A 15172-nucleotide genomic window follows, 5' to 3' on the forward strand; every position below is an offset into this window, starting at 1 on the left:
TAGGAATCTTAGATTTCATTAAACCCAAAAACAATCTTAGTAGTCTCTCAAACTAAAGTGGTTACTATAGCAGACATACCACCATTTCAAATACAAATTAAACAGCATTCTATATGCAAATACTATTGGAAAGAATAACAATTTAGAATTGCATGTATAGACTAATTTACCACTAAATGATAGCTACAGTGTTTATATGGCAGCATTGCTATCGTATCTGGGGAGACTTAACTTGTCCATGCCTGAAGCTGCTCACTGAAGAATTTTGTTTCCAGGCACTAATTCTTTAGACAAAGAACATGAAATCAGTCAGTCAAAAAGCAGCATACCACTTCATGAACTTTCTCAAATTGGAGGAATATCATTTTATTACCACTGAAAACAAATTTTTGTGTCACCTAAAGGTAGAGCTAGATAAGTACGCCATTGGTAAAGGATACAAACCCCTCAAAGTGCAACAGAGAAAGACAAATTGATTGGTGGCAACTTAATCTGTACATGCAATTCTGATTGCATCAGGTTTTCCTCAATGGCATTAGAATATACTTCGCAGATTTTTTGGCAAATGCTATTCAAAGATTCATGCTGGGCCCACCAGTTACAAAAACGGTTTAGATTTTAGGATCATATTTCCAATTCCAAAATAAGACAACAATAGTAAATTAGGGTGTAATTAATACGGGAGGACTGCAATAAAATACAAGACGACATTGCATGGTATTGGGAAAAGAGCTTAAGTGTGAGGTAGTATATTTTGGTACGAAGTACAAGGACGCCACATTATTTCTTGGAAAATAAGTAACAAATATTAGAGTCAAGAATAAAAAGATCTCAGAGTGTAGATACAGGTTGCTAAATGCTACAAGAAGCTAGTAAGGCAATAAAAAGCAGCAAACCAAACACTGCAGTTTCTTTCTGAAGACAGAAATGAAAAATGTAGAATTGTTAAAGACCCCAAGTTAAGTCTATTAGATCTCTTAAATACGAGCAAAATTACTTCCCACTGACTATTTGAAATTATCCAAAGACAATTTTAGACAGCTTGTCTCCAACATGTTTAGACACATAGGTTTGGATTTTATGCTGTCAGCAGGGGTTACATAAAATTCAGTAAGCGCCATGCCTGCCATCATACCACTCATCCTCGCATCCCTCTGCAATTATACTTGCAATGAGGAGGTCATCAGGAGGTTAGATGCCCTTGGGCCAATTGGAAGCCATAAGTAGCCAATGATTCTTTATCTGCCATACCTCTTCTGGCTAATTTATATCAGGGCAACTCCATTACCGATATTCATTTTGAATAGCCAGCATGTTTCAGCAGGTAAGGAAGCATCTTATGGAAAGAAACTATTAGTATACAGACACTTGGCAATTCAAAACAGTTAGCTCAAGATTTTATAAGTAGCAAATCCCTTGCAAGATGGGTTAAAGTAGGGAATAAAAACCAAATGGTCTTCAAAGACAGATAATTTGGATTTGCCACAATTAATGGTATTTCTGGGCAACCATACTATGACTTGCAAGAACATTTCTGTAACATTGTTCATTTGAAAGGAATATGTAAGTTACTCCAGCAATTATTGGCTTTCTAGCATTTTGACTATTGAAATTAGAAGGTAATTAAATAACTGAACTGTACAAACCTAGGGGCTAATTACTACCATTCAAACATAAAAACATCTTATTTTACTTGGTCACCTGACTCCAATACACAGGTTGTTCATGCAATTGAAGGGTTAATCTATTCAAAATAGCAACCCAAGCCTGCAGGAAGTCATGTCATAATCATTATCCCTTGCAGACAATTTGATCGAGACAGGCCAAACTGGTTTTTGGAAGAAAACGTATTTCAGTTATAGAGATCCAATATTCTAATGTTGTGGTTAAATCCAGCCTTGTTTGAAGGAATTCTAGCTCTTTGCTACCTTTAACCAGTGATGACTAATTTTAAGGCATGTAATTGCCACTGATCACCTGAGGGGAGAAGGATTTCTTGGAAGCAACCTGACAGAGCGGAAACTGTGACGAGGCTAGCCCATTGCACGTCGGGAGTACGGACCTCTGTGATGATGGTTTGTTTAGGTTAGGGTGGAGTAAAGGATCAGAATAGCCAATAAAGTTAAACCGGGCCTGATGCAATTTTTTTTCAAAGCTATCGTGGCCTTTTGGCTTAGATGAAGCAAGAGATTAAGCCAAGGATGAGGTGCAATGTCTCAGTTTGGATCTTGTTCATTTTTCACATGGGATCATGAATTGGATTTAATTTGAATTGGGTTTTTTGGTTGGAATAAAAGTACCAAAAAAATTAACTTTAAAACATTAATCTGTTGAACGGTGCAGTAACAATAATTTCTCCCTCAATGTCAACAAAACAAAGGAGGTTGTCATAGACTTCTGGAAGCGTAAAGGAGAATGTGTTCCTGTCTACATCAATGGGGACAATGTAGAAAGGGTTGAGAGCTTCAAGTTTTTAGGTGTCCAGATCACCAACAAATTGTCCTGGCTCCCCCATGCCAACACTATAGTTAAGAAAGCCCACCAACATCTCTACTTTCTCAGAAGACTAAGGATATTTGGCATGTCAGCTGTGGCTTTCACCAACTTTTACAGATGCACCGTAGAAAGCATTGTTTCTGGTTGTATCACAGCTTGGTACGGTTCCTGCTCTATCAAAGACCACAAGGAACTACAAAAGGTTGTGAATGTAGCCCAATTCATCATGCAAACCAGCCTCCCATCCACTGACTCTGTTTACACTTCTCGCTGCCTCAGCAAAGCAGCCAGCACAATTAAGGATGCCACACATCTTGCACATTCTCTCTTTCACTTCTTCCTTCAGGAAGAAGATACAAAAGTCTGAGGTCACATATCAACCAACTCAAGAACAGCTTTTTCGCTGCTGCTGTCAGACTTTTGACTAGACTTATCTTGCATTAAGTTGATCTTTCTCTACACCCTAGCTGTGACTGTAACCCTACATTCTACACACTCTTGTTTCTTTCTCTGTGAATGGTGTGTTTTGTCTGTATAGCGTGCAAGAAACAATACTTTTCACTGTGCATTAATACATGTGACAATAATAAATCAAATTTTCATGTTCCTTACCCCAAACTGGGTACAACCAGCAAGGGGAAAAATTACTGTAAATTTCACCTATCTGCTCCCCACTGATGTCATTCAAAAAAGTTGGTTTTCGCCTGTGTACTGATGACACCTCACCACCACTTCTCAAGGCTACTTGTCCAACATCCAGAAATGGATAAGCAAGTATTTCCTCCAAAAAATATTGGAAAGGTTAAAGCCATTGTCTTTGGTATTTACTGCCAATTCTGTACTCTGGCCACTCCACTGAATCCAAACCAAACTGGTCATAACATTGGAGTTGTACTTCCCCCAAGATGAGGTCTCTATCACACAGACCACTTATACCCACCTCTAACACCACCCAGCTGCTTCCCTGCCTCAGCTCATCTGCTGGTGGAACTGTCAACCTTGCCGTTGTTACCAACACACTCCTCATCAGTCTTCTAGATTCCATCCACTGTAAAGTTGAACTTATTCAAAATTCTGCTGGTGTTTTAACTTGGACTAAGACACATTCATCCATTACTCTTGTACTTACTGGCCTTCAACAGCTCCTGGTCACATATCTCCATTTTAAAATTTTCATTGTTTTCAAATCCCTCCGTGACCTCACCCTCCTCCAGCCCATATCTTGTATTTCTGGCTTTTGAGCATCCCCAATTTTACTGCTCTACCATTGATGGCCATGAATTCAGCTGTAAAAGTCCTAAAATTTTGTAATTTCCTTCCCTAAATCTCTTCACACCAATAAGCCTCGTTCTAAAACCTACCTGAGACCAAGCTTCTGGCTATTTTTCCTAATATTGCCTTACATGGCTTAGCACAAACTTTAGCCTTATATGTTCCGGCAAAATGCCCGAGGACATATTATATGGGAAAGATGCTATATAAATGCACACAATTGTAAAATATGACCTCATTCTTCATTTTGTACAGCTACAGCTTTTTAAAAAGGGGGTGTACTACATGAAAAAAAATTGCTTACCTCTAAGAAAGCAAAGATGTGGCACATTCCTGACCTATGACTACTACATTAAAAAAAATGTATTGGTCACCTTGAACCAAATGGCAATATTGCTCAACTTCCAATTGACATTCCACTTGTCACTCTCCCAATCCTTTGGTCCATTCTTTTTACCACTTTCCAACCCTCCCAATTGACATTTTCCTCCCAAACTCCCTTTGTTTGCTACCCCTCTCACTATGCATCATTCGTCCCTTGGTTCTCTCACCAACAGTCTTTCCAGCCCTTGCTCACAATCTAGGAGCCAGCTATTTACTTGCCCATTTGCAAGCCCCATAAAAAATTACAGATAAGAACAGGAGAAAAAGTTAGCCAATACTAATCAGAAAGATGAGGAAAATCCATGAAATGTACCCAAAATATATGTTCCATTTATAAACTAGCACAGTGACTTCATATTAGGATAGAAACACAGGGGAAAGAGGAAAGAAAGTCAAAAATACAAATATACTTGGGGATCATGGATGTAGGACACCTTTAGCCCAAAACTTAGATCTCAAGAACCAAGCTGATGCATGTTTAAACAAGATGTGCTGTAAGATAAATGCCCCAAAATTTCAAGGATCAAGATCGAGTTTTATTTAAATAAGAGAGCACTTCTGTAATTGAAGTGCAATGCACGCAGTTTTTCCTGTCATAGCAAAACTAAAAATTCAACTGCTTTGCCAAATATTCCAGCTTGGCTGCATATTACAGCTTAACAGTTAGATAATAACATATCAAACCCAAGGCACATCCTACTCATTAGGAAACTCTCATTTTGAACAACACTCTCTAACCTTAGCTTCAGAACTTTGCAAAGTCATGGATCATGCAGGGATGCATTTTATTGCAATAAACTAAAATCTCAATCTCAAGAGCCATGTCACAAAGAGAAGTTAACAAAAACACTAGATCCAAGTTGCAGGGAGAAGACTGGAAAACATTTTTATCAATGTAGATAACTTCCACCCATCCCCATAAGCAGTGCATTCATTATAGGAACAGATTATTTTTCCCTTTCTAATGCCTATCCTCAACATACTCTTTCTCACCAATTCATCGTTTATAAAGTAGTCTGTGCAAATGAGATTGCAGAATGGGATAGAATTGCAAAATCCCAAAGGAATGCTCAGCTATTAGGAGACACTGATTCTAGAAGACTAGCCCAGATTTGAAACACTCTTCAGTAGTGCAGAACCAAGGCTAGAATTTTAAACTGTAGGAATAAAACTGATTAATCAAATTAAAACTGATAAACACGTCTTATGTTTAATAGCAACAGGGAAGCACAGTTCAAACCAAATAGTAATGTAGAGAGACTCTCAATTATCACATTGGAACAATATATTATGCTTCATCTAAATATTGGGAAGATTGAATACACTGTTTCTGGTCCTGGCTCCAAACTCCATTCCCTAGCTACCAATGCCATTTCTCTCACTTGCAATATTCTAAGAAGAAGAAAGTTTGTTCATAAGTTTGGTGTCACAGTTGATCTTGAGATAAGCTTTCAACCTCAGATTTGCACATTACTGTGACCACCTGTTTCCACCCACATGACACCACTGATTTTGTCCATTCCAACTCATTCAGAAGCCCACATCCATGTCTTTGTTACCCCTAGACTGGACTACTCCTATGTGCTCTCGGCTAGTCTTCCGCATTTCACTTTCTGTAAAATGGAGATCATCCAAAGCTTTGCTTGATGTCGATTTTAAAATTCTTAAAACAGTGTCTTCAAATCCCCAACATGATTTTGCTCCTCCCTCTAATCTCTTCCAGTGCTACAACCCTTGGGGAAGCTACACCCAAATTCTGGCCTCTTGACCATCCCAATTTTAATTGCATAGTCTCCAAGCTCTGGAATACTCTCCCTGCATTTATACATCTCTCTATGCTCCTTGAAGGCACTCCTTAAAACCTACTTGTTCGACCAATGTTTGGTCACCTGACCTCATTACTAATAGCTCAGTGTCATGTTTATTTCATGATGCCCCGTGAAGTGCCTTGGGACAATTCATTACGTTAAAGGCACCATATTTATAAGTTGACGTTTTTATTCCTAATTAACTGGCAGACTGCAATCAGTTTGACTTTCAACAGCTTTCCCTTGAGCCTCTACCATCCTAATGCTCAATTTCATTGAATCCACATCCACACAGTAATCTTAATGCCGAGTGCCAGAGTTGGGTTAACTAGGAGATCAAATGTTAACATTTGGCCCAGACGCAGTGTTATGGCCATGTCAAAAGTCAAATACTCAAAATGACTCACTGAAATGAGATAACAACAATTAATAACTCTGGCAGTCCAAGATAAATTTGGACATTTGCTAAAACTTCAAACATTTCAAAGCCAATTCCTTTCAAACTTCACAATTAAAGCAAGGTAGGGAAGTAAAATCAATTAGTGCAATGGTTGAAATCAGCTAAGTCATTGACTAGGTTCACTTACTACACATACAGAATTGAGGAATATAATTCCATACAATAGGCATTTGTGTAAATCTTCATCAAACCTTGGTTACACTGGAATTAAGACAGTACTGTGTGCAGTTCTGGTCACTATATTACATAAAGATGATAACCTGATTGTCAAACCTGTCATAGTTTTACAGCTGTTTGAGTAGAGAGAGAGAATATTTTCTCTTGTGGGGAGGAGCACAGCTAGAAGTCATCAAAATAAAATAGTCAGAGTGAAATGCAAAAGAAAATTCAGACAGTTTTTCAGTCATACAGTAGCAAGAAAATGGAATTTGCTAATGACAGGGAAAGGCTTAAGCAAGTGTGTTTAAGGGGTAGCTAGTCAAGGATGAGGGAGATGGGAATAGATTATGATGGTGGATTTAAAGATAATTTATTCTGAAGTTTATTAGTCACAAGTAAGACTTGTGACTACACTGTGATTACATTAACAATGCAATGAAGTTATTGTGAAATTCCCTAGTCCCCACAGTCCAGCATCTGTTCGGGTCAATGCACCTGACCAACATGTCTTTCAGAACGTGGGAGGAAACCAGAGCACCACGAGGACACGTGCAAACTCCACACAAGCAGTGACCCAAGCTGGGAATTGAACGTGGGTCCCTGGCCATGCCACCCAATGAGGAAAGATGGGAGGAGGCTCAAATGGAGCATAAATGCCACCATGGACTGGCTGGGCCAAATGGCCTGTTTCTATATAATGAAATTGAATAGCTGTTCTGAATACAATTTGTATCTTTGTATTCTTCTGTCTTAGCATCTTAAAAAACTGTGTTAATGAATTTACTGTTTTTTTGGAGAGACTAGGAATAATTAACAAAACTGCAACTACATAGCATATCATAACTTCAGGACACACAATGGCTATTGCAATTGAAGAAGCGGTCATCTTCTATTGCAAGCAAAAAGTCAAAACACAACAAAAAATTGAGAGAAAATCCAAATTTCTCTCAATTTGGAGAATTGAGAGAAGGGAGCGAGCGCCAGATGTAATAACTTTTTTTTTTAAACAGTAGTTTTTTGCTACTGCAATTCACTTCATTTACACAAATGCCTACTGTATGGAAATATATTCATCAATTCTGTATGTGTAGTAAGTGAACCTAGTCAATGACTTAGTTAGCTGATCTCAACCATTGCACTAAATTGATTTTACTATATGATTGATACGAGATGGATGGAAAAAGAAAAAAAGTCAATGAACGTGCTCCAGTTCTGAGTGAGATCCACCTCACATGCATGGCTGTCAAGAAAGCTAAAATTCACATATGGAACCCATGATTATGAAACTTGAGTTGGGTCAAAGAAACCTATTGATACTTACGTAACTGCACCATAACCAAAACTCACCACCTTCAGGGGAGGAGGAGCAAAGAATATTGAAAAATAAATCTACACAAGCAATATTCCGTTAACTGTTTCTTTTCCCCAGTCCACAGACCTAAAATAGCAACAATGAGCATTTTCCACGTGCTAGAGATTAATGTACAAATATTCTGCAAGCAGAAATAGCGTTCAAGATATATATGAACCAGCCAGCTTTTATAACTCTAATAACCCAAGTAATCAATTTCTATTTCTCCAGGTTTTTTAAAAATTTGGTAAGTACAAGAAACTAAGCAATAGTTACTTCTAAAATCATTGTTCTTAACTGATACACACTATACCACCCAGTTCCTTCATTATTCCTGGATGTGTAACTGAAAGGACTGACCTTGCTGGTCAGAATCTTCTGGTCTTGATGGATTTGGCGCCACAGGCAGTGGTCTCGGAGGTCTAGGCTTGGGTGTTGGTGGTGAAATTTTCCTGAAACCATGAAACTCGACATACGTTCCTGGGAAATCTCCACTTTCCTGTGTTGTTTCATTTAAGCCAGTGAGCCAGCCAATCTCATCTGGTCTTGCCTCATCTCCCTCGCTGAAACCCATGGCTAACAAGGTATTCTTAGTGACAATCAGTATATCACCAGCATGCAAATCAATGTCTTCTTCTCGTTCCTTTTTGTACTCATATAGAGCTCTATACTGATATCCATCAGCACTCATTTTCTCTGTTGTTATGGATGTAAAACATACAAGTAGAAAAACTTTTGTCTTTTAGCCACTCAGCAGGCAAGAAATTTTTAAAACTTCAGATGAACTTTTTGCACGATAAAGCTGATATTGCTAATTTTGGACAGTGCTTGCTTAGTCAAAGAACATCTGAAAAATTGTGTACCATTTCCTTCAAAATATGCAATGTCACTTCAGAAATAAGAAAAAAAGTACTCCTGATTTCTTCTTGATTGCGTCAGCACATTCTAAAAAAGCAAGATTCCACAGCTGAGTAACTTGTCGTATCTTTCTGGTGCTTCGGCCAAAAAATATCCATCAATCAACAGCAAACTACATTAGCCTGTGAGCAGTCTCAACCTAAATGAGAGAGAAAGTTGTATTTTTAAAAAATGCAATGCAAAATCAACATTTCTGACAAAACAATCTGACAACAACTTACTTGCATGCCCCATGTCCACATGTATATGTATCAGAAACATTACAACTCAACCTCAGAAACCAGTTTAGTATGAAGGTCTTGCTTTATACAAGTGGCACTTCCAAGCTTGACCGGCTAAACAAAAAAAGGGAACAAACTGGCATGCAGAAAAAAGGCAAGTGTTAATAGACTGCAACAGGAACCAGCTGAAACCATTGCAAAATTACTTGGCATTGGCCTCATGTTACCACCAAGTCTGAAGTAATTCTAAAGATTATATTTTTAAGACATTGTGTAAAATCTTGGTGGCAAATCTGTCCCCAAACTATTGTTCTGCAAGGAACATTATTACTCCACATAGAAAGTGCACTTTTTGATACACTGAATTTAAAAATCCTAGGAAAAAGCAGTTAGATGGGAATTGTGCACACCTCTTGACTTGCCAGACAGAAATTTGACACTACCTTGAAAAACACCAAGTTTAAAAGAAGTGCCACTTTGGCAGAATAGCACAGTGTGATCGTTCATGCAAACAGGAAACAAACGAGAACAAGGTCAGCCTGCGAGCGAAAGGAATGACTTAGTTGTGACAATCTATGCATTAAACTGAAAGAATAATGCGAATCCAATACAGCACGATAGATGGGAGCTGGAGGTGTCCTAGGATTAATAATCCACCATTGTCAGATCAGAACGATGCAATCAAATTCAAACTACTGATCTTTGTTTACTGAGGTGAACGATAAACTGGTGAGAATATCTATTTTGCAATGAAAATAAGTGTTACCACTGTGAAATCCTTTTGAAATGAATTGAGAACAACTGCAATCTGGAAATGGATGTTTAGCAAGAAAAGCAAATGTCTCCCAGAACACTACAGCATGTGGATTTGATTACTCTCAAACTGAAGTTTAAAAATTCTGTACATTATACATTTCTCAGGGAGAACTCATCAAATCTGGCCAAAAGTTCTTCCCCCCCACCCAGCCCCCCGAAAAATAATTTTTCATAAAATAAAAAAATCAACAATTTCAAAATAGCAAAATGGAGTTTGATCATTTTACAATGGAGTGTAAAAAGGGCGATGAAGCAGCAGTGCAAAACCCAAAGTCAATTAACTGGAACTGGGTATATTAAGTTTTTTTTAAAAAAGGAAATTTCAAATTCCAGTCTTCATGCCCAAAACATAACGATCACCACCAATGAAAAAAATCCCTGGGTGGACACTACATTGCGTCCATACATATTACTTGGGAAAAATACAAATTCGTTAAAAAATAAAGCAAATAAAGCGGCTTTCAGGTCAAAAACGTACAGTAAATTGAAGCGCCGCATAACAATCCATATGGACTGCATTAATGTCAATACGTGGTCAGCTTATGTTCGCGGAAAGGCTTTCGGGTTTTCCTTTTCCGTTATAAATCTTTCCCCAAAATAGCAAATCTTTATGCAATGCAACACGACCGCCCCATCAGAATGTGCATTGAAGCAAACGCTGGTTCCAGGCCGGTTTTCTCTCCCTCAATGCTGGACAATAAACCGGGGGGAAACACTGCGCACCTCACAACATTTTATTAAATGTATAACTTTCTGCTCGCTTTGAATGCCCAGGAATGTTAATGACTAACCTTCTCCCCACCGCCCCCCAGCGAAAAAAAATTAAGAAGTTGCCCCCCCCCCGACATACTGACTGTGAGAAGCAGCTCCAGAAAGCCTAGCTCAGCCCTTTCAGACACAGGCCGGGGTCTGACAAGAGAAGACAGGGTGCGGGTCCAGGCCGCGCTTGGAACTCGCGGACGGCGGGTGGGGGAATAGGAACAGTTGAAGGAAGCGAGCGGGCGGGGGAATGGGAAGAGTTGAAGGAAGCGGCAGGGGGGGGATGGGAAGAGTTGAAGGAAGCGGGGGGGGGGGGGGGGTGCTCTGTGAATGAGCTGCTCCGATCCCTGCTATCCGTGAGCGATCGGCTCGAGCCGCACTGTCTAAACACCCCCCCCGTCCCCGGCTCCGCGGCCCCGTTTCATCTGAACCAACCGCCCGTTTACCTGATGTTCACGCGGCCAAGATAGCAGCTCGCGCTTCCCTCCCCCTCTCGCGCCAGGCGCCCCCCTCCCCCGACTCCTCGGCTCCACTTAACCGCCCCCTCCCCCGCTGCTCCTCGCGCCCTCGGCTCCACACTGGCGAATGGCCTCCTGCCGTTCCACCCCAGCCTCAAGATCCAGTATTGTTCCCAGGGACACGCCTCCCCTTCCGCCTCTGCCGCCTGCCCATTGGTCCCGTCCGTCGCCATGGCGGCCTGTCAATCACCCCCTCCGCTCCTCCCTTTCTCACAGCGCCGTGATGTGGAGATGCCGGCGTTGGAGAGGGGTAAATACTGTGAGAGGGCTCACAATACCAGGTTAAAGTCCCGACAGGTTTATTTGGTAGCAAACGCCACTAGCTCTCGGGGCGCTGGCTGCCCCTTCGTCAGGTGAGTGGGGAATTCTGATCACAAACAGGCGCCTCAGCACCAAGCCAGAAGCGGCCGCTCACCACTCTCAACATGGAAGAACGCATTACTTCACCCCCTACCCCTTAAACCCCACAAACACACACTTCCAAACGCAGTCACTGCAATATCAACCAAACATATTTGTATTGTGCCAGTCATTATAATTTTAATTTAATTAATTTTAATTTCTCCAACCTCCCTCCCTTCCCCCCCCCCCCCCCCCGCTGATTTCTTTAGGGGCCTCTTTCAGTTTGGTGGAGAGCTCTCAAGCTCTGTGGGTCTGCCCTTTGGCAACCACATTAGAGATTTCTACAGTGCCTTTATGGTGGCAGAACGTTCCAAAACATTTCAAAAAGAAGGTGCCAGCCCCAGGAGTAGTTCTGAAAGAATGTTAAGGGAAGCCTTGTGCTTTGAGGAAATTTTTTTTTCAAGTGTAAAGCAGAATGGAAGCTTTTATGGATTGACTTGCCAGGACGATTGAACCACAGAATAAGACTGTCCAGCCACTTGTAGTTATACTGGCCCTCTGTAGCAGGAAGAAATCTCACAACACCAGCTTAAAGTCCAACAAGTTTATTTGTAGCAAACACGTTGTTCCTTCATCAGTCCCAGCCACCTGAAGTGAGTCCCACTCCACTGCCCTCTCCCCATAGCCTTTCTGTACCCTCTCCTTCCTTTCTTCCCTATGTATTCTATGAATGGTATGCTTTGTCCTTTCACACAAGAAACAATACTTTTCACTATCTCAATACATGTAACAATAATAAATCAAATTTCCTGTTCAAGTACTTATCTAGTTCCCTTGGAAAGTTGCCATTAAACCTCCACCACACTCCCAGGCCTAGCATTCTGCAGGTCCGAATTAGTTGCTGCATAATAAGGATTCTCCCCATGTTGCCTTTGGTTCTTTTGCCATTTGGCTTCAATTGCTGGCCATTGGTTTGCAAATCTTCCACAGTAGGATCATAGAATGGCCTCTGGATGAAATTTGTTCTGTCATGCCTATGGCAGTTTTCTGCAAGAGCAACTCAACTAAGTAAGTCTCATTCTCTTGTAATTCTTTCCTCTTCAGATAATTATCCAAATTCCTAAGTTTATTTATTAGTGTCACAAGTAGTCTTACATTAACACTACAATGAAGTTACTGTGAAAGTCCCCCTAGTTGCCACACTCCGGCGTAAAAGGAGGGAGAATTTAGCATGGCCAATCCACCTAACCAGCACGTCTTTGGGAGGAAACCAGAGCACCTGGAGGAAACCCACGGAGACATGGGGAGAACGTGCAGACTCTGCGCAGACAGTGACCCAAGCTGGGAATTAAACTTTGGTCCCTGGTACTGTGAGGCAGTGGTCCTAGCCACGGTGCTGCCCTTCATCACTCTTTCACACAGTGCTTTTCAGATTCTAGCCACTCTTTTAAAAAAAAACTTCATGTAGCCTCTGCTTCTCTTGTCAATCATTTTAAATCTGGTTCCCAATGTTTCCACAAAAGAGGAACAAATTTTCTCAATCTAATCTGTCTGATCCAGTCATGATTTTGAACATCTCTATCAAATCTCCTTTTAAAATTATTTTCTCAAAGGAAAACAAGCCCAGATTTATCTATCTACCCAAGTAATAGAAGCCCCTAATCTCTGGAATCCTGCCTGTAAATATTCTCTGCACCCTCTCTTCTGATTTCACATCTTCCTAAAGTGTGGTCTCCAGAATTGATACAATAAACCAGTTGAAAACCAAATCAGTGTTTAATCGAGGTTCACTTTAATTTGCTTTATACTCCATTTAGAAAGCCCAGGATCTCGTAACCTTTATGAGTTACTTTCTTCACCTGTCCTGATAATTTCAATGATTTGTGCACATATATCCTAACACCTGCTGCTCCCACACACCCTGTATAATTGTATCTTTCTTTTCCTACTGTTTTTTCCTATTCTTCCCACTAAAGGTTGTCAATTTACATGTCTCCATAAAATTTCATCTGCTATATGTCAGTCTATTCCATCAATGGGAGGTTATCCATATTGGTAGCAATATTAGGAAGACCAATTATTACTTGAACAGGAGTAAATTGAGAGGTGGCTAACCAACGAGACCATGGAGTCCTCCTGCATCAATTGTTGAACGTAAGTGCACAGGTAGAGCAGGCAATAAAGAAGGCAAATGGTAAGCCTTCATAGCGAGAGGATTTGAGTATTGGGATAAGGATGTTTTGCCGCAATTGTATAGGGCATTGGTGAGGCCCTATTTGTGCAGTTTTGTTGTCCTTATCTGAGAAAGCATGCCGTTACTGTAGAGGGAATTACCAGGCTGATTCCTGGAATAGCAGGTCTGTCATATGAAGAGAGACTAAGTCATTTAGGATTATATTCACTGGAGTTTGGAAAACTGAGAGGAGATCGCAAAGAAAATTACAAAATTCTAACAGGGTTAGGCAGGGTAGATTCAAAAGAATGTTCCCAATGGTGGGGGAGTCCAGAATAAAGGCTCATAGTTTAAGGATAAGGAGTAAACCTTTTAGAACTGAGGTGAGGAGAAATTTCTTCACCCAGAGGGTGGTGAATATGTGGAATTCACTACCACAGAATGTAGTTGAGGCCAAAAATGTCTGATTCCAGGAAGAACTTAGATTTATCTCTTGGGGCTAAATGGATCAAGGGATATGAGAGGAAGGAGGGGGGAATCAGGATATTGAATTCGATGATCAGCCACGATCAAAAAGAATGGCAGAGCAGGCTCAAAGGGCTGAATGGCCTACTCCTACTTCTAGTTTCTATGTTTCTATCAGCCTATGTCCTCTTGAAGTCTATCATTATCCTCCTTGCAGTTCACAGTACTTCTAAGTTCTGAGTTATCTACAAATTTTGATTTTGTGCCTTGTCCACCTAAGTCCACCTTTAATATAAATCAGGAAAAGCAATAGTCCTAGTATCGACCCCAAAGAGCCCCATTATGTATCTTTCCCCAGTTTGAAAGACAACCATTTGCCATTACTTTCTGATGGCACGGTGACACAGTGGCTAGCACTGCTACCTCACAGTGCCAGGGACCTGGATTCAATTCTCGGCTTGCTTCACTGCCTATGCGGAGTTTGAACATTCTGTGTCTGCGTTTTCCTCCAGGTGCTTCCATAATCTGAAAGGTTAGGTTTATTGGCCATGCTACATTCTCTCTCAGTTTTCCTGAATAGGTGCCAGAGTCTGGTGACTAGGGAACTTTCACAGTAACTTCATTGCAGTGTAAGTAAGCTTACTTGTGACACTAGTAAATAAACGTTAATCTTCTGTTTCCTGTCACTCAGTTCACTTCATACCCATACTGCCCGCTGTTTAAAATTCTAATATTGGACTAGAAGAAGTGAGCTTCTAGGATTCAACTCCAGACATTCTTTTTCCAGTCAATTCATAATGTTTTTTCTGAGCAACTGCATTTCAAAGTGCATAAAATTGTCTTTATTTCTATTTATTGGGTACATACAGCACACAAGATGTATTAACTGCAGAAAAAAATTAACACTGAGATCACTCCATCAGGCTCATCAAAGCTCATTTGTGTGTTACATTCCAGGGCCGTCTCTGCTAACTTCAATGGATGTTCATACATCCAGCACCACTCCTGCAAAATGGTCTCTTAGAGCCCT

The 15172-nt window shown here is 40.5% G+C and overlaps 1 protein-coding gene across 1 annotated transcript in view; it reads right to left on the minus strand.

The window, feature by feature from the left end:
* Positions 1–11155, minus strand: part of pik3r1 (phosphoinositide-3-kinase, regulatory subunit 1 (alpha)) — a 76862-nt gene extending 65707 nt beyond the window's left edge. The window contains exons 1-2 of the mRNA XM_080189359.1: positions 11091–11155; positions 8291–8987 (exon numbers count right to left, since the gene is read on the minus strand). Of these exons, the coding sequence (XP_080045485.1) occupies positions 8291–8621 (331 nt within the window). The 5' untranslated portion in view covers positions 8622–8987; positions 11091–11155. The remainder of the gene's footprint in view (positions 1–8290; positions 8988–11090) is intronic.
* Between the last annotated feature and the right edge of the window lie 4017 nt (positions 11156–15172).

The sequence above is a fragment of the Carcharhinus amblyrhynchos genome, chromosome 5 (assembly GCF_965287045.1).
Source record: "Carcharhinus amblyrhynchos chromosome 5, sCarAmb.v2.hapA, whole genome shotgun sequence".
NCBI classification, from domain to species: Eukaryota; Metazoa; Chordata; class Chondrichthyes; order Carcharhiniformes; family Carcharhinidae; genus Carcharhinus; species Carcharhinus amblyrhynchos.